At 43.9% G+C, this 26,952-nt stretch overlaps 1 protein-coding gene across 2 annotated transcripts; it reads right to left on the minus strand.

Moving 5' to 3' along the window:
• Window positions 1-827: 827 nt before the first annotated feature.
• Window positions 828-26,594, minus strand: MED6 (mediator complex subunit 6). 2 transcript variants are annotated; one of them, XM_073348504.1, is made up of 8 exons: window positions 26,496-26,594; window positions 20,151-20,310; window positions 18,870-18,961; window positions 9,181-9,263; window positions 7,672-7,780; window positions 6,208-6,323; window positions 1,996-2,023; window positions 828-1,331 (listed from the first exon to the last, which is right to left on the minus strand). In XM_073348504.1, the coding sequence occupies exons 1-8, from the start codon at window positions 26,515-26,517 to the stop codon at window positions 1,201-1,203; spliced, it is 741 nt and encodes a 246-aa protein (XP_073204605.1). In that variant the 5' UTR covers window positions 26,518-26,594; the 3' UTR covers window positions 828-1,200. The 2 variants fall into 2 exon arrangements, with proteins under 2 accessions (XP_073204605.1, XP_073204604.1); XM_073348503.1 differs by lacking the exon at window positions 26,496-26,594 and adding an exon at window positions 22,975-23,080.
• Between the last annotated feature and the right edge of the window lie 358 nt (window positions 26,595-26,952).

Here is a 26,952-nt window from a genome sequence, read left to right on the forward strand (position 1 = left end):
CAGACAAAAACCTTTCCCCACCCAGATCTGAAAGTATCTTGTCCCCTTATTGGTCCTTTTGGTCAGCTGCCAGCCAGGTTACCTGAGCTTCTTAACCCTTTACAGGTAAAAGGATATTGTGCCCCTGGCCAGGAGGGATTTTATAGTACTGTATACAGGTTGCTACCCTTTCCTTTATACTTATGACAGGGAGTCTGACACTACAGCCCATCCAAGCACACTCTAGCTTGCATTAGAGACATTTAAACTTTGTCCATTATTTAGGGCACTTGTCCTTGCTCTTCTGCTGTTTAGTATCTTGTCAACTACACTGTAAGAAGACTAGGAAGGAGAAAAGAAGTTGGAAAATATTTTTCCTCTCAGAAAACAGCTAAAGTGATCTAATAAATTAAAACAATCTTAAGTAAAGACCAAGAAGGGCAAGCGATTTCAAGGACAGCTCTATCCAAACAAATGAGACACACAGGCCAGTGATTCTTTTTCTTTAAGTGAAATGGGATGGCATGGTAAGTATGAAGGCAAAAAATATTTTAAAAGAATGAGAGCAAACTAAAGGTTGACAGCCAATTACATGGATTCAGCCCTGCCAGTTACCCAACTTTTTTGATCTATATCCCAGCATTCTAACAGGCACAGCAGTTTATAGCAGGCAGCGTAAATCCTTTAATGCCATAGGAAACACTCACCTTCCTCAAAAAAGGTTAACATGCATAATATCATGGTATATCCTGACATTCAAGTGAAATCCACTACCAGCACACACAGCATATTCAGTAGCCATTTCCTAAGTAATCAGAGTAAGCAAGAAAGGCACTTCAACAGCCAAATGTTGGTGTACCAAGAATTCAACTTTTTATTAAAAAGTTCAACTTTTTACATAGAACACACAATTACCTGAGGACATGAAAAAAAAAAAGGAGTTTTACAAGGAAGTTGCAAAACGCATTCATGTGAAATTCAGCCAGAAGCTAACATCCAAAATGGGGAGAAGGCTGAAAAATCCCCTCCCGGTGCAGCTCAAGTCTTTCCATTGGCAGCTTTTTAAATAGGTTTCTGCTGAGAGAAGAAGCTGTTGCAAGGGGCTTTAAATCCTTCAGTGTCACAATCCTGAACGTTCAAATACAGATAAGGGGGAGTAGGAGTCACTTGCAAACTCTTCTCCAGACGTTGAATCATCGAGATATGGAATTGTCCATCCCTTCACTGGAGTCTCATCCGTTTCTCTGGGGGCCCTTTAGTGCCAGCACTCTGTTGGGCATTCTTTACAGTCTCCTTCTCCTCAGGCTTTATAGCTTCAGGGGCTGGTTCTGGCTCCTTCTTGATCTGATCCACTTAATAAAAAACCAACCATCAAATAAATTATAACTCAGCATTAAGGGTTTTACATTTCTTTTCAAATTCTTTTCAGGTTGTTTTGAAAAGATAATGGAGTTTAAGAGAATAGAAGCCAGTCAATACTTGTGCAGGAGACATTCAGGGCTAGATTCATGGCTGCCACGGTACAGGGACTGGGAGGAGAAACCTTGCAGTTTCCCTATTCTGAAGTTGCCGAACACCAGCACAACCCCCTCAGGCAGTCCTTGAGGTGCCCTAGCTTGCAGCCCTCCTGCAATGGCCCTGATGTAAAATCACCAAGATGCAGAATCAACCTGGCCATTGGTCTCCCCAAGAGCATCTCCTGATTTGGGGCCTCTTGGCTCAGCAGCTCCCTTAGAGGGGTGGGGCCTCTTGCACAGGGGACAGTCTCCAGAAGGCAAGGGGTGGGATGGGACATCATACAGCCTAAGCACAGAGGTGAAGTCCCATCCGGCACCTAGAAAAATTAGGCCCATATTGAGCCTGATTTTGCTCTCATATTAGTCAATGACAAAACTCCCAACAATTTCAGCAGCAGCAGGAGCAAGCCCATTAGTTAGTTCAGCCTCACAACTGAACCTATATCACACCTGGATTTGGGCTCCTTTTAAAAATCTTGTAATATGTGAGATCTCTTACCTGCGATGGGCTTTTCTCCAGGCTTTTGCTATCAAAAAAGAAGAAAAGAAAGTCAGATGAACTGGAGCTTTGTTATTATCATCCTTTGCTAGCACTGACTAAAATATCATCTTTTGCTGTAGAATACTTTCAGCAAGAGGGCTTCTGAGGGATATCAATGAGGAAAGGCCTCACATGAATCGGAACATCATGGCGATGTCAAACAAGAGAAGAATGACGAGCAAGCCTTCCAGAAGCACTAATTAAATTCTAACCCATATGGGAAATTAACAGCACACAAAAATTAAATGTTTTATTCTCCAGTCATGCAAAGAACCTTATCCCTTTCAAGTCATTAATGCCTGTTTTCCTTGGCTGTAAAATATGGCTCAAGATGTCTGCATATCCACCAGTGCAAAAGAGAATCAAATTTTGTAAAGAACAAAAAATGAGTTCAGACCATTTGAATCTAGAGCTACTCTTTTGACTCATGCAGTTAGCTAATATTTGGGGCTTTGCAGGGTAGTTTCATAGAATCATAGAATATCAGGGTTGGAAGGGACCTCAGGAGGTCATCTAGTCCAACCCCCTGCTCAAAGCAGGACCAATCCCCAATTAAATCATCCCAGCCAGGGCTTTGTCAAGCCTGACCTTAAAAACTTCTAAGGAAGGAGATTCTACCACCTCCCTAGGTAATGCATTCCAGTATTTCACCATCCTCCTAGTGAAAAAGTTTTTCCTAATATCCAACCTAAACCTCCCCCACTGCAACTTGAGACCATTACTCCTTGTCCTGTCCTCTTCTACCACTGAGAATAGTCTAGAACCATCCTCTCTGGAACCACCTCTCAGGTAGTTGAAAGCAGCTATCAAATCCCCCCTCATTCTTCTCTTCTGCAGGACAGAAGAGAAGAATGAGGGGGGATTTGATAGCTGTTATGAATGTTTCATAGGACATCCCACATGAATTATGCTCTCTCTCTGCTCAAGCCTTGACTATGACTGTAATTAATTATTTTTGGTAATTTTATTTATTTGCTTGCAGTCTTGTTACTCTTTGCAATGATCTGATCAGATAAACCACTAAAACAATGGGCAGGGTCAATATTTTTCATTTCTTGATGTAAAATGTTGCACAACATTGCTGCAACTGAGTTGCATCCCACTCCAGAGGTGGCTATATTTCAGTTATGGTTGAAGTGATTCCTGTGTATCCTATTACCTGCTTAACATGAATGGGGTAATTAATTTTTGTAAAATACTTAGACCTTCCGATGACAGGTTCCATGAAAGTATTATTCTATTTCAATACCACTTTAAGAATTTGAAATGCACTTCCCTACCAATGCAGTTCTTTCCCACTGAGCAAACATTTATTTTTCTCCCACGGTGTCAGAAGGTATTTGAATTTGGAAGTAGATTAGAATCTGGTCTAATCCAGTGCTTGCCTTCCTCAAAGTATTCCAGAATGTTTTATAACAATTACAGTAGTTAGAAACTAGCCATTGCAGCAACTGTAGGCAAAATACCAGAGTGCATAATGGCAACAGCTCACCCACAGCCTCGGACATTTAAATATATTTTATTGAGTCAGGAAAGTCAATTTGCGCTGCGCATTTCCTTAGTAGTTTGTGCCTCAATAATATTATTTCCGAACAGCTTTGGGAATATTGTTCAGAATCTGCTTTTGCAGGGACAACAGGTGAAGCACAATAGTGCTAAATACTGACTATGGGAGGCATCACGTCTAGTAGTTAGAACAACAGACTGTGAGACAGAACATATCTTCCATCCCTGACTCACTCTGTCTTGCTGTTTGACATTGGACAAGTTATTTGACTTCTCTGCACATCAGTTTATCCCTCAGTGCAGGGGATACTTATCTACCTTTTGCAAGAGACCGTGCACTTACAGAATGCCTTTCTCTGTTGATGTCAAATGATTTTATTTTTAGGTCTTACAGAAACACTGTCTTTTTTGTAATTTCTTGGTGACTGAGTGGTGGGCTTAAGAAGGGGAATAAACAGGTATGTAGAATCCAAAGGATGATTCCCCACCTAACTATTTTAACAATAGGTCAAATTTTGGGCCTGAACTATTGTATTTAATAGTGTGTCCTTATATCTGTATAGATCAGTGATTCTCAACCTATTTATCATAGTGGGCTGCATATGTGGGCCACATTGTGTTACGTGAGCCACAGGCTGAGAACCATAGCACACCCCCTCTAAAAACTCCCACAGTACCCTATTCCCAATGCCCCTGCCCAGAGACCCTCCAGAGAGTAGAGCCCTGGGCACGGGAACTGGCAGTCAGACCCCAGACTTTGCCATGTGGGGCCGGGCAGCCGGGATCCCAGACCCAGAAGCCGGCATCCCAGGACCCTGGACCTGGCACCCCGCCACGTGGGGCCAGGCAGCCAGCAGCTGGGACCTGGACGCCGCCGCGTGGGGCCAGGCAGCCAGCAGCTGGGACCTGGAGCCAGGCAGCCAGCACCCCGGGACCCACCACCTGGCAGCCAGGACTCAGACCCCGCCCAGGGCCAGGCAGCCGGGACCCCCGGTACAGGGCCAGGAACGGAGCCCCACCTAAAACTTGGGGGTGCTGGAGCACCCCCATAAGCCCCTCGTTTCCAGCACCCCCCACCACCTCACTGCCCAGAACCCAATCCCACAAACCTGCCAAGAGATCCACTCTATTGCCCTCTGCCCCCCTGTAGCACTCACCAGTCCCCTGCTGGCAGGAGCGCTCCAGCAGGCTGGCAGACGCTGTCTCCCCCTGAGCCAGCCTCACCCCCTGCCAGACCAGAGCAGCAAATTTTCAATTTTTTAGCACACAGCTGTGTGCTAATTGGGCCACATGCAACCTGCGGTTGAGAACTGCTGCTATAGGGCATTTCATCACAAAAAATCCCACAGTTCCTTACAGGAATGACTTCACCAATGGATAAAATGCAGCCACTTCTGAAGTGGAATGTGGCAATGACAACTTAGGATAGAAAGAGAAGAAGAATCCACTACAAATATGTGGGGCATGTATTTATTCACAATGGAATTTGGTCAGCCTGCTGGGGCTAACAATGTTTACCTCCCAAAAAAACTATCTGACTAGAAGGACCCCTACTTTACATTTAATCCAAGCGAGGGTAGTTTCCTCCACCAGTGCAGGGCTTCCACCACGCTGCTGAGACACTGGTTCAATACTAACTCAGCAGAAAGAATGCCAACTATTGAATCACCAGCTTTCATGAAATGTTTACCATGTCTCTTTAAATCAGCAATTGCATACACAATGCCAGCTCTGCAGAAGTTCTACTTGTCAAGGAGAGTAATTTTTTTCCCCACAAGCAAATAAATTGCATTTGTTAGTTCTTTCCCCATCAGACATTTTGGTAAAGAGTGGGTGAGTAGATTTTTAACTTGGTATCACAGGGGGAGCTGGCCCTGTAAGGAGATTGGGGCTCACTGCTCTCGTGCCAAGCTAAATCTACCTCCCCGAATGAATGCATTGAGTTGGGGGTTCATGATTGGAGCATGCTGGGAGATAATAGGGACAGCCTGAGTTCAATGAGCTTGCTGAGTTAAGGGAGAGACAAAGGAGCAGGGAGGTTGTGTGAGCTCCTACTACACAGAGACTTTCCTTACATCCCAGGGAGAGGGCCAGGGACAGCAAGAGAGCCCTGCAGGAAAGCTTCCGCAGGTGATCCAAGAAGTCCTCCAAAGCAGCGAGAGAAAAAGGCCAGACTGGAGCTACCTGCAGTGAGGGGCAGGAGCAGCGCTCTTAATAGGGACTGCTGAGCATAATGAACTAGTGAGCCTCTAGAAGAGGGCTGAGAATTTCTGGTTGAGCTGTTTTATGTTACAACAAACCAGTCCCCAGAAGGTGACAGTAAATACAAAACATCAGTTGTGTCAGTTTTGTTTGGCTGTGGTAATGGGAAAACTGAGTTGCCAGCAGGGTTTGACATCTGATGAGATAAACCCTGATCCACTTGGGTTGGTAAATTTTCATGGCAATTTTGCAAGGCTACGGCGCACATTTTGGGTAACTCCTTCACCTATGCTATGGAGTCTTCCTCTTCATTCTGCATTAAGAGAACCTGTTGTTTTCAAAGTTCCTACTCCAACCAATGCTACCATTCCACCAAGTACAGTGAAGTCCCACAAGTTGTCCACCTGAGGAGCCCTGATGTTAATGCTGAAGTAACACTGCAGACACAAATGACTATATTACCTGAACAAATCTGGGTGGAAATTTTTGTCTCAGGTCTAGAAGCAAAGCATCCACTCGCTGCCTCTGGAAAATAGAGCTTGGTTCTTCCTTCTTCTTGGCTTTTGGTTTGGCTTTATCTGCAAATCATATACAGAGGCTGAAATGCAACATCACATCAAATGATGGAAGTTCTAGTTCTCTTTTATCTGCTCTTCGTTCCTGTAGAGGGTTGTCCTTTCTGGCACTGGGTGTGGCCATTCCTCAGTTTCCCCCCTGCTGTTTATCTCTATTTCCCCTTTGGACTGCAGTCCTCTCTCTTATAGTAGGGTAATTCAGTCTTCAGTCTCCCGTCTGATATAACAGTTTCACTCTCTGGCCAAATTAAAGTCCAACCACAAAACAAAACATGTCCGTCAACGCTCCTTAGGCTCAATACTCGCTTGCCCTGTTGATACAGGGCTTAACGTTCTCTATCCTACTCCAGGCCCCAACTTTTACCCCTGTTGATGCAGGGGAGTGAAGCAGACTTCCTCCCAGTCTCACAGAAGTCCTAGCATGGTGCCTCTAAATAATTACAGGTGCCAACGCTAGGCCTCAAGCCCACACCATTGCTGTGTTGCCCCTAACCTTTTCCTTCACTTCTTTTACCCCTCCCCACACTTCTCTCTCTTCTCAGGGCTGCGGCAGGGAGAGATGTTTCTCCCCCCCGTCCCCAGACCTGCCATGGTGGGGAGAGATGCCTCTCCCCGTCCCCGGCTCCCCCCAGCCCAACCTGCTGCGGCCGGGGGAGAGGCACCACTCCCCCGACCCCAACCCAGCCCCAAATCTGCTTGGGCAGAGGCACCCCTTGCCTGGCCCCAACCCAGCCCGGCCCTGCCACGGACAAGGGAGAGGTGCCCCTGCCCCAACCCTGCTTGGCCCCACCGCAGACTAGAGACCCTTGCCCCAGCTCCAACCCCGCCTAGCCCCGGACCTGCCATGGAGGGGGAAGAGGTGCCCTGGCCCAAACCCAGCCCGGACCTGCCACAGACAGGGGCAAGGTGGCTATCCTGTGGCCGCAGCCCTGGACCTGCCACAGTCAGGAGAGGCACCTCTCCCCCCCAGCCCAGGTGCTGCTGCAGGGAGAGAGAGCTGGGGGGAGTCCTCTCTCCCCACCATAGCCCCAGGGCAGCCTGCACCCCAAACCCCTCATCTGTGGCCTCACCCCAGAGCCCGGACCCCAAGCCGGAGTCCTCAACCCTCTGCCCCAACCATGAGTCCCTCATCACCGACCCCACCCCAGAGCCCACACCCCCAGCCAGAGTCACATATCACCTCCATACTGGTGCACATAACAAAATTAATTCCGCACATGCATGGGAAAAATTAGAGGGAACACTGGTTATAGGAGTTATGGATGCTAAAGTAAACTTCGGCTAAAAATTTAAGTATTAAGTCCAAAGAAAAGGAGAATTGCTTAATGCACTGAGGGCCCAGAAATCATACCTCGTTCCTCCTGGTCTTTGAAATGCCACCAGTAGCCTTTGGAAGGGTGATATCGGCAGTATGACATGGCTTCATCAAAAGCAGACTGAATTCCATGCACTGCAGTGAGCTTTCAGAAGAAGTCAACATAAGAAAACGTTCAGGAATTTAACAGAGTAATATATAATACAAACGAACAGCCAAGTCTATGCCTAGATACTATTACATAAATAGTGACTGATAGAGTAGAACATGAAAAAACACTGTATGTTGGTAAAAAGCTAATCAAGTTTGTGAACTACTATGGAATGTAGTTTTACCATTAAAGTAGCTTTTCCCTCCATCAGGCAATTATTTTACAGTTGCTATTTGAAATAACATTTAGATTTTGTTTATAAGACAGACTTTTATAAAACCTAGTGTGAACAGAAATATTTTTGTGATTTTTGTATTCTTTGAAAACAGTTTTCAAAAATATTTCTATCCAACACAAGTTTTGCAGATTTATACTAGGGCATGAAAAGCAGAAAGTGAAAATGACCATTTTAGTTTTAGTATCCAAGATCGTAAAAGTGCCAACAGCACCAATAGTGAAATGCAAATTCCATTTTAACATCTTTCAGTTAAATTAGGAACTTAGATTAAAAGATTTCTTTAGCAATTTTAAGCCTGACATTGTCCCTTTGAGTATTTTAAAATTTAATCTCTCTCCTTTTTCAACCATTAAGATTATTCCATCCCTAACAGCCTGTCAGAGCTATTAAGGCACACTATACTCTTCTGGGAACATTTCACTTTCATTGCTAATGTAGAGTACTCGGTATACAGTGCATTTTTTACTAGTAATAGATTATTACACTAGTGACTAAGAACCAACCAAGAACAGGGCCCCAGTGTGCTAAGTGCTGTACACACACAAAGTAGTAGACGTCCCTGCCCTGAAGAACTTACAGTCTAAACAGAAAAAACAGATACAGGGTAGGGGAAAGGGTAGAACACACAAGCAAAGCAGAGCAATCAATGCGATGGCAGCAAACAGCATGTTAGTTCCACAATTTATTTATTTTTTGGTGAGGGGAAGGTTAATTCAGGGGGGATCTGCTAAATGGAAAGAAAAAGTAAGGGAGGAGAGACATTGAAAGAAAGGGGAGTGAGAAGGACCGGGCAGGGAAGAAGAGGGTTTAATGAATTGTAGTTATAAAAAACTGGATTAGTCATCTTATTTTATTAACGCTAATGTTAAAATTATATAATACATAGATTAAGAAAGGAGTGTCTGTACATCTGGGTATAGTGCTTAAATTATTCAAAAGTACAAAGGTAGGTTTAAAAAGTAATACAATATATATAGTACATAATCAGAAATAACCCAAATAAGATTAATAAATTTAACACACATCTCATTTTCCCAAAATGGAGGAAAACAGGGAAGAAATTTCTTGAATTGGGTTGGGGGAACAATGTAAAATAAAAGCAGATATGAACTGATAATTGTTTTATATCAACTAAATGCATAGTAGAAACACTTACCACTCTGGAATTTATGACAGATCCCAAATCAGGTGCCTGATAAATCACTCCAGCAATAATATAGTAATCAGCTAATGGGATGACTGTAAATAAGGAACATAGTATCAGTTTAGTCAATAAGCAGAGCTCTGGGTAAGCAAGGGACAAAATTGTTTAATTTCACGGGTCACATAGTGGACTTGTTTTTTACTTGTTTCACCTGGTCAGGTGAATTTGAACTTTCAAGCTTTTCCTCCAAGTATAGCAAAGCACTTTACAAAAATTAGTTAAGCCTCACACTATACCTGTGAAATAGGGCAAATATTAAGCCCATTTTATATCAAGGAAGCATCAGTTTATTTTCCTGTTCCACTGTCACAAACACAACTAACAGAAAGTTAAACTGTTTTTAGTATCACATGAGAGCACTCAGACTAGCACTCCTGGAAGCAGTTCAAATGTCCTTTGCCATTCCAGTAAACCAAACAATAAGCTACAATATGGAAACCAATCATTCCTAACTTTCACTCAGACCTTTCCAGCATTACTGCTTAAAAATGTCACACTCTGCAAACACTTACCTTTTTGGAATCAGGCCTTGTACTTTGGGTTTTCCTGGGAGGCCCAACTAATATAGTTCTGCAACAAACCTTGCAAAGCCCTGTCCACTACAGCTAAACCAGGTTGGAGATGATCCCTTCAGGGTCTGAACAGCATTCTTTAACCTGACTGTCGAACAAGGTTTCTTTGAAGTTTTTTGAAGTTGAAGTTGCACAGGGCTTGTCTACACAGGAGGTTTAAACCGGATTAAGTCAAGATAATCCAGTTTGAAAATGCTTGCATACACAAGACAATCTATTATAGCACACTAACTCTGCATTTATCTCAAACTCTGGAGTTCTCTTGCAAAGTGCACTAACTTTGCTGCAAATAGAGTTAGTTTGGTGTATTGTTTGTGTACACGTAATGCTGCTGAGCACTGCTTTGGCAGTCCTCCAACAGCTATCCCACACTGCTTTGCAGGCGACCGTCACTGATCTGTCTGTTTACCTGTGTGCCCTCTCCTGCTCTGGTGTCAAGTTAACCAGATGTCCCTTCCCCCATTTAAAGCTGGTATAGGGCCAAATTTTGCCCATTTCCCTGGATTTGAGAATATCACAATTTCTGTGATATTACTCCAGAAGTCCTACAATATGCCTGAAGGAGCTGCCTGAAGCCATGCTGATACCCTGGATCTCATGGCCATCTGGGGAGAAGCATTGATGCTAAAAGCTCTTATGGCCAGCCACTGGAATAAAGATCTCGTTGTGAACATTGCTAAGCAGATGTCCCAAAGGGATCATTAGTGGGATGCCAACCAATGCCAGATAAGGAACAAAGAGCTCAGGAGGACTTGTATTAAAACCAGGGATGCCAGGAAAACATCTGGCAGGGGACATATAACCTGACTCTGGCTTGCAGGGCTCAACCTGCGGGGCTAAAAATAGCAGTGTAGATGTTTGAGTTCAGGCTGGAGCTTAGGCTCCGGGACCCTCCCCCTTTGCTCGGTTTCAGAGCTTGGGCTCCAGCCTGAGTGGGAACATCTATGCGGCTATTTTTAGCCCTGTAGCTTGAGCCCTGTGAACCCAAATCAATTTGGCCCAAGCTTTGAGACTTGCTCCTGTGGGGTGAGGAGGGGGAAGGATAAGGGGTGTTGCACTGCAGACGTACCCATAGATAACGACTGATAACAGTGAATGTTTCAGACAATCATTGCAGAACCCTGTTTTTCTCTTCACTTTCACCATGTCTGCAGGGGAGATAAAGCAAAATCTATGACTGAGAAATTGCTCCACATTTGTCTGGACATTAATGAGGAACAGCTTCATGGTTACCCCACAGGAGTAGTTCACAATTCCCTTCCACTCAGAGGACCATCTTGGTGAATATCTGCATTGTGTATTTTGCTGTTCTGCTCTTTGCCTTTTTGAATAAGGGCATTTTCTGCTTCCTAGTCACTCACCTCAGTGTAAAGTCATCCCAGAGTTAAGCTATCCTTAAACAGGACGTAGGGGGCATTACTATCCAGCTCACCCCCAGATGCCCCCTGCTAATCCCTCTGACACCATATAGGCACCTCCAAGGCACACCAAAGCTGCAAAACCATACTGGGAACATAAATTTGCAACACTGCTCCCTCCACCCCAACCCACGCCAATACACCCTGGAAGGCACAACAGCAAAGCCAAACAGCACATCCCGCACAGACAAAAACCCAAATGCACACACCACTTCCCGCTCTTGGGGGAACCTCAGAGATGGTAAGAATCTCAGGGAGGTAAAGTCAAACATGCATATAAAAAATGCTATCTCAGCCTCTCCAGAATTTGAACAAACACTCACAGGCATGGCACCTGCCACTGCCCTTATCAATGGCTGAGCAGCTCACAAACCTGAGGTGGAGGAAACAGAAAACTTGTGACAAATGTTTGTGGACATCACTGCAGACTCTCAAAAAACCCTGAAAATAACAGAAGGATGGAGGCACAATTGGCAGGTGTAGAGGGAATTGCAAAGGACATCCTCCTCCCACTTCCTCTGCTGCAGAAGTTCCCGCTGCTGCCACACCGCCTGCTCAGTGGTAGGGTTGGCAGAGTCCAAAGGAGACGGCAGTTGCCAGAGATAGCACAGCCGTGGCCAAAGACAGCATTAAAAAAAAAGACAAGGAAATGCAGCAGCAACTTCTGGAGGCAGTACAAAGCCAAACCGCTCCACTGCCGCGCAAGGTTAGCAGACACTGCAGTGTTCCGGGACCCAGCTATGTTCCGCAGCTCCTGGACAATACAGGATACTGGAAACACAAGCAACACCTCCCTGTTGTACTCCCCAGAGCAGTGCTTCCACGGGCCATTCCGTTCACAGAGCCAAGGCAGGGTACTGAGAATAGCTGCACCTAGGAGCCCAGGTCTTTTGAGCCCTCTAACACCCCTGGTAACATCAAGCCTCACCATTCAACTCCAGAAGGGCCACAAACAAGACGAGGCAGAGGCAAGACATACACTCACTTGTGACTTCAAGCCCCATGTGTTGTGCCCTGCACTGCACCGTGATACGTTGTTTGACTATTGTTTTAACTAAAGGTTTCTTGTAGTTATTAGACAATAAATTGTTGTTTAATATATTGTTTCATAATTAAACGTTTTCATTATCATTTCAATTCAACCTTTATTTTGGCTTGTTACACACTACATTGCTTAATAACAAAAACTGAAAAATTCATCCATAAGAAGTTAAGAGTATTTAATACAGAAATAAATTGTTTTATAGAATTCATAAGGTTTTACAAAAGTAACTAGGCAAAAACACAGGGTAAAATGAGGAGTGGCACAACATTGCACCTCCACCAGCCATGAACAACACTGACTTGCTCACAATCCATTCTAGAGGGAGTGGGTACGGGTTAACAGCTGGGTATACAGCTGCATAATTTCAGGCCTAGGATTCCAAATGAGAGCAAATGGCATCTCTGACAATATTGCCCAGCTGTTTCCATGTTGTATTGGACACCTGGCTGGCTGCTCAAACCAGTAAACAAGTCTCTGCGCCTCAGCCTCCCACCCATTGTTAAGGTTTTCTCCCTTACTCTCACAAATATTATGCAAAATACAACATGCTGCTAGGTTAGGGGACTTTTTTTCCCAGCTGCTTCCAATCTATTCCACAAACAGCACCACCTTCCTTTCAAACAGCCAAATGCATACTTCACTCCACCCTGAGGCAGTAGTTAAACAGTTCCTTCCTTCTATCCAGGCAGCCTGTGAATCATTTCATTAACCAGGGGAAGCTGAAGATCAGCTGGGCCTCCCAGAATAACTAGAGCAATGTCTGCACCATTAATGTCCATAGTGATCCAGAGAGCGAACGGTCTTTTCTTCATTAACATAAACAGAGCTGAGTTCCGAAAGAGCCTAGCTCGTGAACCCTTCCACACCACTCTGTATTTATGTCCATAAACCTGACAATGTGATCAACCAGCCTTTGGAGCACCACTGAGAAATATTCCTTTCTGTTTATAAATTATTTGGGGTGGGGGAGAGAAAGACGTGGGACGCAAAAATAATAAGCACATGGGTCCCCATCAGTTGCTCCAATATGCTCTGGGAACCCAATGCATGCAAAGCCATTGATAATCTCCTAAGCATTACCAAGCTTTATAACCCTGTGCAACAGCACCTTATATATGGCATCACATACCCACATGACAATGGCCCCAACAGTCAGTCTCCTTACACCTAATTGGTTGGCCACTGACCGGGAGCATTTGGGTTGGCCAGCTTCCAGATACCAATGGCAACCTGCTTGTTCATGGGTATGGGGTATTGCATACTGGCACGCTACCGCTCCAAGTTCAGTTCAGCCAAGATCTCCAAAATGGTTGCCTCCCCCAATCCTGATACCCTCTCACCATGGTTGGTCATCCCAGGTCTTCAGAGCAGCTGTTTCCCACCAACCCATGCAGGTTTCCTGAGCCCAGAAACCACACTGCATGGTGTGAAGCTGCTCCAGGAACTGGCATAATTCCTGTATAATCAGTTACTCAGTGCCTCTGCTTCCTCATTCCCATTCCGCTTCCTCCGTCGCTGAAGTTCCAGTGCTGCCACATCACCCGCTAAATGGTACGGTGGGCAGAGTCCAAAGGCAAATTCATCCAGCACAGAGTGCTGAAATACAGCCCAAGCAGCCTCTGTTGATTTGCAGTGGCCAGCATGAAGCATTGTTGGGCCCACGCTGGCCGACAGCAATTTGCAAATGGTGCTAACCTTCCCAGAAAGGAAGTATGGAGTGGAGACAAAGGAAACATGGCATTTAAAACATTTTTTGCTTATGCATCCCAGTGCCCAGTGCAAAAAATCCCAGAATGCACACTGCTCAGCAGCGAATCAAAGGACCATGAGATAACCTCTGAGAATGCCCAAGCCGCCGCTGTGTGTATACAATGATGCACACTGGGAGAGGGCACACTGTCCCATGTGCACACTATTGGTGCAACTTGACTACTGCACGTTACTTGACATGCATCAAAAAGCTGCAGGTTATCCCCTGCCCACCTCATGTAGATGAGCCCAGACAGCTCAACTACCTTTAAACAATGTTATCAGCCTTAGCACAGTGTCATAGTCGCAGTGATGACATGAGAGTCAATCCTCCCAAAACCCTGACACTTGCCTGTGTTTGTTCGAGCTCCTCCGTCTTTCTCAACACTTATAATTACTCTGGAACCCCAGGACTCAGCTGGTGCCCTTGCTATATGAACCCTGGTCACTCACTCAAGGTAACAGATCATTGAGGGTTCAGGACAGTTGGGCAGGGATCAGGCTGTTGCCCCGAAGTTCTTAGAGGCAAAAAATGGGGCAGCAGCTCCTCCTCAGTATCTCTATGCAGATGTCATACTGAGCTGTTTGCTCAGGTGCTAATTTGGAGGAAGCAACAGGACAGCAACTCACCCTCTCAATTGCTCCATTTCCCCCATTGCTATTCCATCACAGGTGAATGTTTACCCCTAGCCCATAGCTGCAACAAAATGACAGACAAAATTACATGTTGAAAAATACTAAGTAATGTACGTTGGAAAAAACAATCCCAACAAAATGATGGGATCTAAATTAACTTTTACCACTCAAGAGATCTTGGAGTCATCATGGATAGTTTTCTGAAAACATCTGTTCAGTGTGCAGCAGCAGTCAAAAAAGCTAACAATGTTAGGAACCATTTGGAAAGAGATAGATAATAAGAGAGAAAACATCATAATGCCACTATATAAATTCATGGCATACCCACACCTTGAATACTATGTGCAGTTCTGGTCACTACATCTCAAAAACGATATTAGAATTGGAAAAGGTACAGAGAAGGGCAACAAAAAAGATTAAGGGTATGGAACAGCTTCCATCTGAGGAGAGATTAAAAATCTGCGACTTTTCATCTTGGAAAAGGGATGACTAAGGGGGGCTATGATAGAGTCTATAAAATCAGGACTGGTGTGGAGAAAGTGAATAAGGAAGTGTTATTTACTCCTTCACATAACACAAGAACCAGGGGTCACCAAATGAAATTAATAGGCAGCAGGTTTAAAACAAATATAAGGAAGTACTTTTTCACACAACACAGTCAACCTGTGGAACGCGTTGCCAGGGGATTTTGTGAAGGCCAAAACTATAACAGTGTTCAAAAAAAGAATTAAATAAGTTCCTGGAGGTCCATCAGTGGCCATTAGCCAAGATGATCTGGGATGCAACCCCATGCTCTGGGTGTCCCTAGCCTCTGACTGCCAGAAGCTGGGAGTGGATGACAGGGGACAGATCACTCAATTGCCTGTTCTGTTCATTCACTCTGAAGCACCTGGCATTGGCACTGTCGGAACACAGGATACTGGGCTACATGGACCATTGGTCTGACCCAGTATGGCAGTTCTTATGTTCACAACTCTAATGAAAAAACAGTAGGAAATAAAAGTGAATGTAGATCTCTAGTTTCCTCTTCCCAAAACATTAGAAAATGAAATGCTTTTTTGCTTAAAGTACAAAAGCAGCACATTTCTTTACAGCTGCTTCTTTTGGCTTCCCACAGCTCTTCTGACTGGGAGAAATTCAGAACTTACCATCCTGTATGGTACCAAGAAGACAAACATGAAAGTTCATCCCTTTCCCTGGAACCATACGGCTGCAACAATGGGTCTCTAAAGTTGTTCTTTTGCCTTTCATTCTCCCCCATCCATGACGGCTTCTGAAGTTACAGCAGCAAGCAAATAAATGAAAGGGGCCTGCCTTAAAGAAATATTGTGCAGAATTTCCCTGTTAGATCAGGAGAAAAGACAATTCAGTGGTCCAAGAATCAGGATTGAAATAAACACTTCTCCGTGGCCAGAGGTTCTAATTCTGACAGGGTTAAATAAATGTCACGTAGTTTAAGATGCAAGAATCTTAGAAACTGCAGCTCTGATTGGTCTACATAGGTGTTAAAGACAAAATTGCACTTTTCATAAATTTACAGGTTTGCATTGGTGTCCTTCGCAGTGCAACGTTACTGTGTGCTGGTCAGCTATTTCCATCCGCTCTAGCATTGTGATCTCTATTATTCCTGCTTTTTACTCTTGTTGATGATGAAAGTGCACTCCACCCAGTAGCCTCTGTAGCACTGGGATCAGTGATAAAGCTACATTCTAACAGGGAGGGAGTTCAATCCCTGACTTCATTATAACAAATTTCTGTTTGTTTTTGATTATCACCTACTGCCCCAGAGCCAGTGCGAAGAGTCTGAATCAGTTTGGGAGACGAGGGTTATCACATGCTCTCAGCTGGTTTGTGAAGTGAGAGATGGTTCTGGGAGGAGGGAGATGATCAGTGCACAGACCTAGTTTAGAGAGGAAGGAGGAACTTATGGTGGACTCCTTCTCTGGAGTACTTACAACGATAAGGAGGACAATGCTAGCTCAGATAGCTGCTGTCATAGTCCCATTGTGACAACAGATGCAGCAAGAGTATCACTTAACCTATGGAATTCCTACTGTCAGATATAACTGAGGTAAATAGCACAAAATGTTTCCTTAAAGAATTAGACCCAGGAGTAAGAATAGCATTTGTAGATTCAGTAACTAGGATACAATTATAAGGACTCTCTGTTCTCATGCTTCAGGGCACAAACTGACCACCTAATGAGGTCAGGAAGAACTCCTCACCATAGTCAGCTGTATGATTTTTTTTTTTAAGCCAGAGTTCCAGATTTGATGTTTCATTAGCCTGTCCCAGGGCAGCAATGCTTGTGTTTCTAACAAAGCAACTGAGAGAGACAAGGTGGATGAGGCAATATATTTTATTGGACTGACTTCTGTAGGTAAAAGAGACAAGCTTTTCAGCTACAGAGATTTTCTTCAGGTCTGGCATGGTTTAGCTAGAAAGGTTGTCTCGTTCACCTACAGAAGTTGGTCCAATAAAAGATATTAACTCATCCACCTCGTCTCATTCATATCCTGGGACCAATACAGCTACAAAACCACTACAAATAAATTAGCAACTGATATTTCTCCTTAAACAATATTTAGAATCAAGAGGACATCATCCACCAGATTATAACCATTTTAACAAAGATCAAACTCTGGGCCTAAAATACTTTGACAAGGTACTTTTAAAAGTGGAAAGTATGAAACTGATGCTTCTGCAATCCCATGAGAGTACTGATTACCTATTCTGAAACTCATAAGCACAGGGAAGGGTAGGACTCTCTTCTTTAGCTAATCTGCCTTTAAGATCCTAAAATCTGTGCCAGGCTACCAAAATATGGATAACATCCAAGGCAGGGAACTAAGCAATATAACGATGAAATCTTGCACAAACTGAAAAGAGTATTATTAAATCATTCTCTTCTAAGCTCCCTACAATGAATGATCAAATTACACAGCTGAAGTCTGAATGTTTATACTGTAAAAGCCATAACTCCACTCCAGATTTTAAAAGGTTGGATATTAAGGAACAACAGAGGCAGTGAAGTGATACATTGGGTTATGGCACACACCTTCAACACCAAGAGATCTAGGTTCAATTTAGATTTTAAATTCAATCTAATCTAAGAAGCAGTCGGGTGCTCTTTTCCAATATGAATACAATACACTAAGGCCCACTGCCAGAAACCAAGCAAATTAGGAGCAGCAATAGAAAGGTATGAATCCATTACAAAAGCCCTTTCTCATTAGAACAAAAATAAAACCTTACATTACTACATTATCATTTATTCTAAAAGATCCCAAAGAGCTTTACAGCTTATGTACAGTAAATACAGAACACAGTTCATCCTGATCTGAAATGCGAAAACTTATTAACAGCTCACATGAACACTACAAGTCCATTTAGGATAAGATATGAAGAATACTGAATCCAACTGTATATAATAGGGAGACAGAATGTAGTTATCCCAACTGGAACTTAGACATGGAACAGTGGAAATATCTCTACTCTCACTTAAAGTGCCATGGAATCTTTAATGACAGCAAAGAGTTAGAACTTTGATTTTATGTCTAATCAGATAATGGCATCTACACTACCTCAGCACCCTCTAATATACTGGGGTGCTTTGGTTCAGTAATGACTCAGGGTGAAATATCACCTACTGAATCACCAGTTTCTTTCCTGGGAGGTCTCCCAGTCATGTATTTACTAGAAGACCCTATTTAACATGTGCAGTCTGAGAAGCTCACAGTAGAAAGTGGCAAGGCTGTAGAATAAAAATGGCATTATGCAAAGAGCAACGTGAATGTTCCCCTTACCCTAATAAGTGGTTTCAGAGTAGCAGCCGTGTTAGTCTGTATCCGCAAAAAGAACAGGAGTACTTGTGGCACCTTAGAGACTAACAAATCAGAGATTTCCAAATTGTATGATAATCACTCAGAATGATTAGCATGAAATTTAATTTGCACTAATCAGCACCAGGCAAGCAAAAAATTAGTATTATGTTTAACTAATTAAACTGAAAACCTTATGTACAGCATATCATAAATATAGGACATAGCATGCATGCTAACAACTACCAATTGCTCCTGGCAAAATTTACTGCAAAAGCAGCACTTTCTCATTGCACTATTAGTATTTTGCCACCAGAGGGCAATCCCCTGCTGTTGTGAACACACAGAGCAGACAATCACCAACATTGTCATTAAAGGGAAAAGCTGTGTGAGCCCTTACCTTGTGTAGGAGACTGTCTTTGCTGCTTTCGAATTATGAAGAGGATGGGCTCTTGAGCATGAAGGAGGATATATTCCACTCCAATCATTTGGCTAAAAGACAAGTGACCAGAATAAGTAACACCATTCATCTGAAAGTTAAAGATATAGGATGTGAAAGCCCACCAAAACAACAATCACAGGGCCCGAAGGTCACCCCTTGATGGGTCACAAGCTCTTGCATTAGGATTTTCCAAGATAAATAGCAAAACCTAGCCTTGTGCTCACAGTGAATTAAAAAATCCTGGAGTCAACCTCTTGGCAAATAGCTTACTGGCAGAAGAAGAAACAAATGGAAGAAAAATGGAACTTATAGTTACAGATGTTGTTTACATATGGAAGTGACAGGCTAACAGCACTGACCAGAATGTATTCAGATGATGTGAAGGCTCCTCCCCTCCAATACCAGATGCACACAACTTTACCAATGAACATTTAGTATGATCTACATTGTCCCACACTAGCCTATTTCTAGGTCCCCAAATAGTTCTGTCAATGCACCTCACTTCTGCCTGCAGTTCCACGTGCCCCTCTCCTGCCAGGGCCCCACATCAAAGAAAGCCAGTTGCATGCTGTGATGTTGATAAATGGCCACTGGTAATTAGAACAGCCTACCCATTCATTTCCCCTCGGGCCCAAATTAAAAGTCATACTTCTCATCCTGAATCTTCCCATGGTGGGGTATCTGTTTTAATTATCACACCTAATTCAATGTGGCAGGAATGTAGACTCTTATACACAATTCTGTGGCAAAGCTCTAAGTGTCCAACTACAGTAGATCCCATTCAAGAGACATGAAATTAATCCTCTTCATCTGATTACAAAATTAGGCTGAGTCATAGTCCCCAAACATTGTCACTGTTTTTATCCTTGTCGGTAGCTTCTCTGCACACACACACAAAAAATTAGCTTTCTAGCTAACTGGCTTTTTTGACATTTCTGTAGACCTGCAATCTCAGGTGTACCCAAAATCCTATCTATAATGCTTCACAGGTGGCACCACAGGAACTAGGAGAATATAAATTGCTTCTGGCATCTGAAAGAGGATAACACCCGGCTGCAAGTGGCTGCGTAAATCAACCTCAAAAGAAGAACAGAGACAGGGAACAACAGAAGCAGGATCACAACTTTCCCTGCACTCTTCAATTCAGCTGTTGGTGACACCCTTTAGTGGACAAGTTGAAAATCACCAACCCAGAAAGCAATTTTTCAGGTTAACTCAGCGTTCCTTACAGTAACTTACTGCAAGTGGTCCAAGGTCAGCCGTTGCATTTTGACTACTTCGTTGTTACATGTTCGGTCATAGAATGGGTTACTTCGCTCTGAGAAATAGTCTAACACACTTCCATTGTTTAATATAGGAATCCAGGAACTGTCAACCCAGGAAATTCCCAGGAGGTTATCTGGGAAGAAAAAATTAAAATTAGCACCAAAACAGTCAGTACGGTTAGGGATTCTTACCGATTAAGGACCTACTAATTAGAACACGTCAAAAAAAAAGTTTTCATGAAAATTTTTTTTTTCCTAAAATTCAAAATTTTGACCACAAAAATCAATTTTTTTTTAAATGTATTTCTTCCGTTGGCTATTACATGAAGATATGGAAGATACACAGACACCTTTATTTCTTCGGAATGCCAGTAGGGAAAAAATTATTAGCACTCGCACTTATGGTCATACTGTACATGGTTTAGATTAAGAACAGCAGCATTTGCCAAGTGGAATGGGCAAACTAAGCATGATCTTCACTATGAAAGTGAAAGAAAACCTAATAAGTAAGCGGCAGCCAGCATTAAATGCCAGACCAAACAAAGTTGTGGAGATAGTAGTAGTAGATGCCGTAATCAAGTGATAAATGTGCTAACATTTACTAGACTCTCCTCCCATGGCTGTATGAAATTTAAAGGGTCTAGAAATTCAATAATTTTAAGCCACAGTCGTAATAATCTCCACTCCTGGGAGAGTAGGAAACACAATGATAAGGCATCAATTTTTACACTGAAAAAAGAAAGATCGCATGGATGGAAAAGTGACTGAAAACTGCATGCAGGATTGAAACCTATGAATGTAATGGGACTACTGCATTATTTGCAAACCCAAAGCTCTTACTATAGTCATTCCCTTGTAGATGTTTTACTTCAGCTGAAGTTTTGAATGTACAAGGAATGAAAGATTCAAATCCAAAATGTCATTGAATATATTATGAATCTTTTATGAAGTGAACCTAGGAGCTCAGCAAACCATGGTTAACACAATATAAATGAATAATTCATTTTTGCATTGTCAATCTCAGAGCTACTAGTCTAGTTCTTACATAAAATGGAAAAATGAGGTTTTCATGTTATTTCACATATACTACTCTCTCCCCTCATCATAAACATAGGAGATCCTCCAGTACTAAAGGTATTTTATTATTTATATTGCAGTAGCACCCACAATATGCTAGATACTTTCCAAATATATATGCCAAGGCCTTTATCTCAATGAAAATAAGGTACCCAAACCTCTCAGTATTCATATTCTTGGCATGACACCTGCTCATCTAGGTTTTCAGGAAGCATGAAAAAAATCTCATTTGTGCCAGAATGACGACTGTATTTCTGCAGAAGTTTCTCCCAGGTAGGACTGGAACTTCAGAGTAAATATGCCATAAAGCTGAATGTAAAGTTCCAACTCCAGACCAGACTATTACTGGCCATTACTTCTGAGTCGTCCATTTATTATTGCTTTTATAACATGCAAGAGGCCATCCTCTAGGAAAAAGCAACCCTGATACCATATATCAATTGTTCCTCTTCAGAAGGGTACATCTTCATTTTTGTGTGTGTAAAAAACTGTACGACAATTCCCAGTCTTTTCAAAAAAGGCATCTTATTCAATGCATTTAAATAGAGTTTGAGGAATATCCTCATCTCAACCAACAAATGGCTGTACCATTCCTCTCAATCTACCTTTGAAGTTTAATGTGAGACAGAGACTCAAAACTAAGGGACACAGAAGTCCATGGCGGTACAATAAAATAAAAAAGAGAGATCCTCATCTCACTTCCAAAACCCTCCTCTCCACCACTTTCTCTGTCACCATCACCAGTCTTCCTAGTGACCCAGCCCTGTAACCTGAAGTTTGTCTTCAACTCCACCCTCCTTCTAGACTTAATCTAAATTTTACCACTTCTTCCTCCATACATTATCAAGATCCATCCTGTTCTCCCTATCCACAGCATTAATATTCTCATCCAGGCCCCTTTCCCTCCCCCCCTCTCTCTCAATTACTGCATCCTCCTCCCTGGCTTTCCTGATATTCATGTTGCCTCATCCAGATCCATTCAAACTACTGTTAAGATCATCTGTCCAGCCCACCATTTGGCCTTGCCACCCCAGTCAGTCATTCCACTGGCTCCCATTTTTCCATGACTTCAAACACAAACTTCTAATCTTGACCCTCAAGGTCCTTTCACAACCTAGCTTCTCCTTTTTATCCGTTATGCTATTTTACCTGTTGTGTCATGACCTCACCACACTGTCAACAATACCGGCCTCAATCACCAGCATCTCTGCACTTTCTTCCACACTGACCCATATCCCAGGAACACCCACTCTGAACCAATTTATTAAGCCTCTGCTGACTCCTCCAAATTCCTTCCCTACACCCACCTCTACCACACTCTTAAAAACTCTTGTTCATCAGTATCCCAAGAAACTTGAGTGCTAACAATTATTAACATTTCTAGTCTAAGTAACCATAGACTCTTATTACCCTCACTGGCCATCTGTGTGCTTTTCTCCACATGGTGCATCCTGTTTTTAATTACTCTGCATGCTCTTTAGGCAGGCACTGTCTTGTAGTCTATGTTTGCACAGCACTTACTACAATGGGCCCCTGCACTTTATTGAACTTTCTGCACTACTATAATACAAGTAATATACTGAAGTGAGATAAGTTTCGCAAACGTTACTCACGCTCCCTTTCTTGTTTTAATGGAATCATAGAAATGTAGGACTGGAAAGCATGTCAATCTATTCTATATAGGTTTTTATACCACATTTATCACTGCAGTATCTGAGCACCTTGCAATAGTGCATTAAGCAATATGACTGTGATTACACATCGGTCAGTTGTTTGTTCTCTCATCCTCTCTCCACAGGGAGAAGCATTTGCAATGAAGTGTCTTGTTTTCATAGGTTGTTTTTAAAAATAAATAAATGCCACTTGCATGTGGAGCAGAAAGAGGTGAGATTTATGATAGTCCTTAGTTTCTGGGGGAGTTCATTCCACAGTCCTGGACCACACCCAGAGAAGGTTCTCTCTCCTGCACAGATGAGTTTTACTCTTATTGTAGACAGGTCCATCAAGCCAGGGGAGCGAAATTGTTGACCACAGTATCTGTCCTGGAGTTTTAGATGGTTTTTAGGTACCCTGGCCCCAGGCAATGGAGTGCTTTGAAAATAAGGACTGAGGACCTTGAACTTGATTCAAAATTCTATTGGAAGTTAGTGTAGAGAGCCAGAGGACAGGTGTGATGTGCTCGTGATAGCTGAAGAGATGTGCTGCAGCGTTTTGTACTAGTTGGAGTTTCCTAAATACTAAAGGCTTCATGCCCAGGTATATTGCATTGCTGCAGCTCAGCCAAGAAGTGACAAAGATATGACAAAGGCCAGGTCTTCATCTGTATGGATGGGACAGAGTCTCCTAGCCAGCCAGAAATGGTAAAAAGCATTACTCATGGCTGTTGCTATGTAAGAAGTGAGCATCAGTGAGGAATCCAAGAGTACTCCTAGACTACAGACTGAAGTGACTAACTGTGAGAATGTGACCCCTCAACCAAAGGGAGACGGAACCATGGCTGCAAATTCTTCAAAATACTTTCTTCTGTCCACCAGCATGACCTCTGTTTTGCTCAAGTTGAGCTTCAGCCAGCTGTTCTTCATTCATGGGCTGATCTCATCCAAGTACTGTGACAGCTTGCTCGTAGCGATGCAGTCAAGAGTCCCTCCTTCCATGCTGAGGCATCCTAAACCATCCTGACAGATATTTGTCCAACCTGTTATCAGAAACCTTGAATGATAGGGATTCCACCACCTCTCTAGGTAAATGTTCCAATGCTTAACTATCCTTATAGTTAGAAACTTTTCCCTACTATCCATCCTAAATCTCCCTTGCTGCAGACTAAGCCAATTATTTCTTGCACTACTCTTGGAGGACAAGGAGAACAACTGATCACCATCCTCTTTATAACATACTTTTCTATATTTGAAGAAGGTTCTCATGTCCCCCTCAGTCTTCTCTTCGCTAGACTCAACAGGCCCAATTCTTTCAATCTTTCCTCAGAGGTCATGGCTCTCTAAACCTCTTATCATTTTTCTTGCTCTCCTCTGGACTCTTTCCAAATTGTTCATATCTTTCTTAAAGTGTGTTGCACAAAACTAGGCACAGTACTCCAGCTGAAGCCTCAATAGCGTCAAGCAGAGTGGAATAATTACCTCCTGTGTCTATATATGATACTTCTGTTAACACATCCCACAATCACATTGCCTTTTTTTCACAACAGCACTCTGCTGACTCATATTCAATTTGTGATCCCTATCATTCCCAGATCCTTTTCTGCAGTACTGCTGCCTAGCCAATTATTCCCTATTCATGATTCAACACTTGTGATTTAAATTTGATGAGTCTATATACAGAGATGAGTACTTTAAAGTTGAAGATAATGCAAGCAGAGGTGTCAGCTCAGAATGTTTGGAAAACTTTAATGACAGGCAACAAGTCCTATACTGAGTATTTTTCACTGCTCCAGAACTGTGTCACGAAATGGAAAGAAGCCAAAAAGAATGGTATATCGATCTAACACACAGGTTTGAAATACTGAGATTCCCTCCATCCTTCATCCGCTGAACTAAATCTGACAGGCATTATAGCACCCATCAATATATAAACAGTGAAAGGGAAAATCGGATCTTCATGAAGATAGTCTACAGCATAATTCAGAATAGATTCTGCTCCTCTCTCTTCACAGATTCAGGGAAGCTCTACTTCTGGGTGGGGGTTTCAGCTCTCACTGCTCCTCCACCATCCTGTTCCACCTTCTTTTTTCTCTCAACTTTTGTTGTAGCTAGGATGGGACAGCTTCAACAATAGGGAGACATTCTAAATACAAGCACTCTTTAGCTTAATCTAATATCATTCATTGGTTCTTTCCAAAAGGCAAACCTTCTCAAATAATACAATGCTTTTCTACCAAAGTAATAGGGCACTTCAGAAATACAACAGCTTAATCACATCAAGTACCAAGCAGCTTGCCATGTGAGTCATTTAGCAGTCCTGTCTGCTTTTTTCCACTGCATTTTCAATTAGAGTACATTTGCCTCATGGGTAAACCCATAATTTCTTGTTTCCCACTGTTGCAGGGTGACATGCATTGCTTGTCTGCTTGGCTGCCAGTCTCCACATCACAGAGAGTTGGCTAAAATTCAGCAATTAGTGGAGTGATTTCTGCATTTAATTAGGGCACAATCCTGCAGTCCCTAGATAGGCAAGATTCCCACTGACCTCAGTGGAAGTCTTGTTTGCACAGGGCCTACCACAAAACCAGGCCTATAGCTTGTAAGTCACTCTGGGATCCTCTGCAGTAAAAAGTCAGTATATAATCAAAGGTTAGTATTACAGGTTGCAGAAAGGCAGTATTCCAAGAAGGTATGACTATACGTAAAGTAACCCCATGCTAAGAGCATCAAGATGTAACATGCAGAGAAAGGGAGAAAAGGAGCTTCTGGACTGTTACATCTCTATGTAGTTATTTATTTTGTGGAGAGGGGGATTCAGTGTCTTCTGAGATTTAAAGAACTTTGAGATGACAAAGATACAGAGATCACACAGGTCTCTCATTGCCACCGGTCACAGGCTTGCAGCTTGTTTCCCTGGACGACATGCCAGTAGCAAGGCACATACAACATGCCGCGCGGCAACCATCACCGCGGCCCTGCAGAAGTAACAGTCAGGAGAGATCAGCGGGGCTCTGCCTGCGAGCTCTGTAACGGCAGGAAGGGTGACAGGCGGCGTTTCAGGAGCTAGCAGCACAGACATGCCACAGAGACCCTGTGCTGCGGAGCCTCTTGTCCGGCAGGCCGGCGAGGGGGCCGGGGGTGCCCAGAGCACAGCGCCCGTCTCCCGCCACCTGCTCCCCCAGGCAGCCCCAGCAGGGCGGAGAGGAGCCGCCAAGGCCAAGGAGATTAACCCTTAACCAGCCAGCTCCAGCCACCCCAGACGGGTCGGTGCATGGGGCTGGGGGCTGGTAACAGGGTCGGCCCCCCGGGGGCGGTTTTTAAGGGGAGGGGCCGTTTAAGCCCAGCGGCTGCCCTGTGGTTTGTACTTTATAGATGAGCCCTGGGTCTGGATGTGCCGAATCGCCCGGGACATCAGGGGCCGTCTCTAAAGTGCACGCCCGCATCGTCGGCGAAGAGCTCCCAGCCGCCATGGCCTCGGCGGCCGGGCAGGGAGCCTGCGGCGCTAGAACCCCCGTCCCCGCGCACGCGGCCCGCCGGCACGTTCACGTCGCTTTCCAGTCCCATCAACAGAGAGCGGGAGCCGGTACCTCGGATATCCACCGCCGCCATGATCCCCAGCACGGCGCACTTCCGCCCAGCGCGGGGTTTGCCCTCGCGCAGGAAACCACAGCGAGCAGGAAGTGCAGGAAACCATAGAGAGAAGGACTAGAGCGGCAACGGCCACAGGCCCGGGGGAGGGAAGGTGGAGGACTCCGGGGGGCCTCAGCCCTAGTCGAAGCTAGAGGGTGCTGAGGCGTCTGGGCCCGGCTGCTGGGCGCGCTACAGGGTCATTTTTCCTTCCCAGCAGCCCCAGGCTTCCTGCAGGGGGGCGGGTCCACCAAGCCAGGGGCTAGTTGGCATCCCATGGAGCAATTCCCCTGGTTAATACGGCCTGGGCCATGGGGACGCAGGACCCCGGGGCAGCGGAGGAGGCTCTGAGTGTTGTCACCCCTGAGCATTCATGAATCAGGATCCAAAAAAAAAAAAAAAAAAAATTCCCAGATT

The sequence above is a fragment of the Lepidochelys kempii genome, chromosome 6, assembly GCF_965140265.1.
Source record: "Lepidochelys kempii isolate rLepKem1 chromosome 6, rLepKem1.hap2, whole genome shotgun sequence".
NCBI classification, from domain to species: domain Eukaryota; kingdom Metazoa; phylum Chordata; order Testudines; family Cheloniidae; genus Lepidochelys; species Lepidochelys kempii.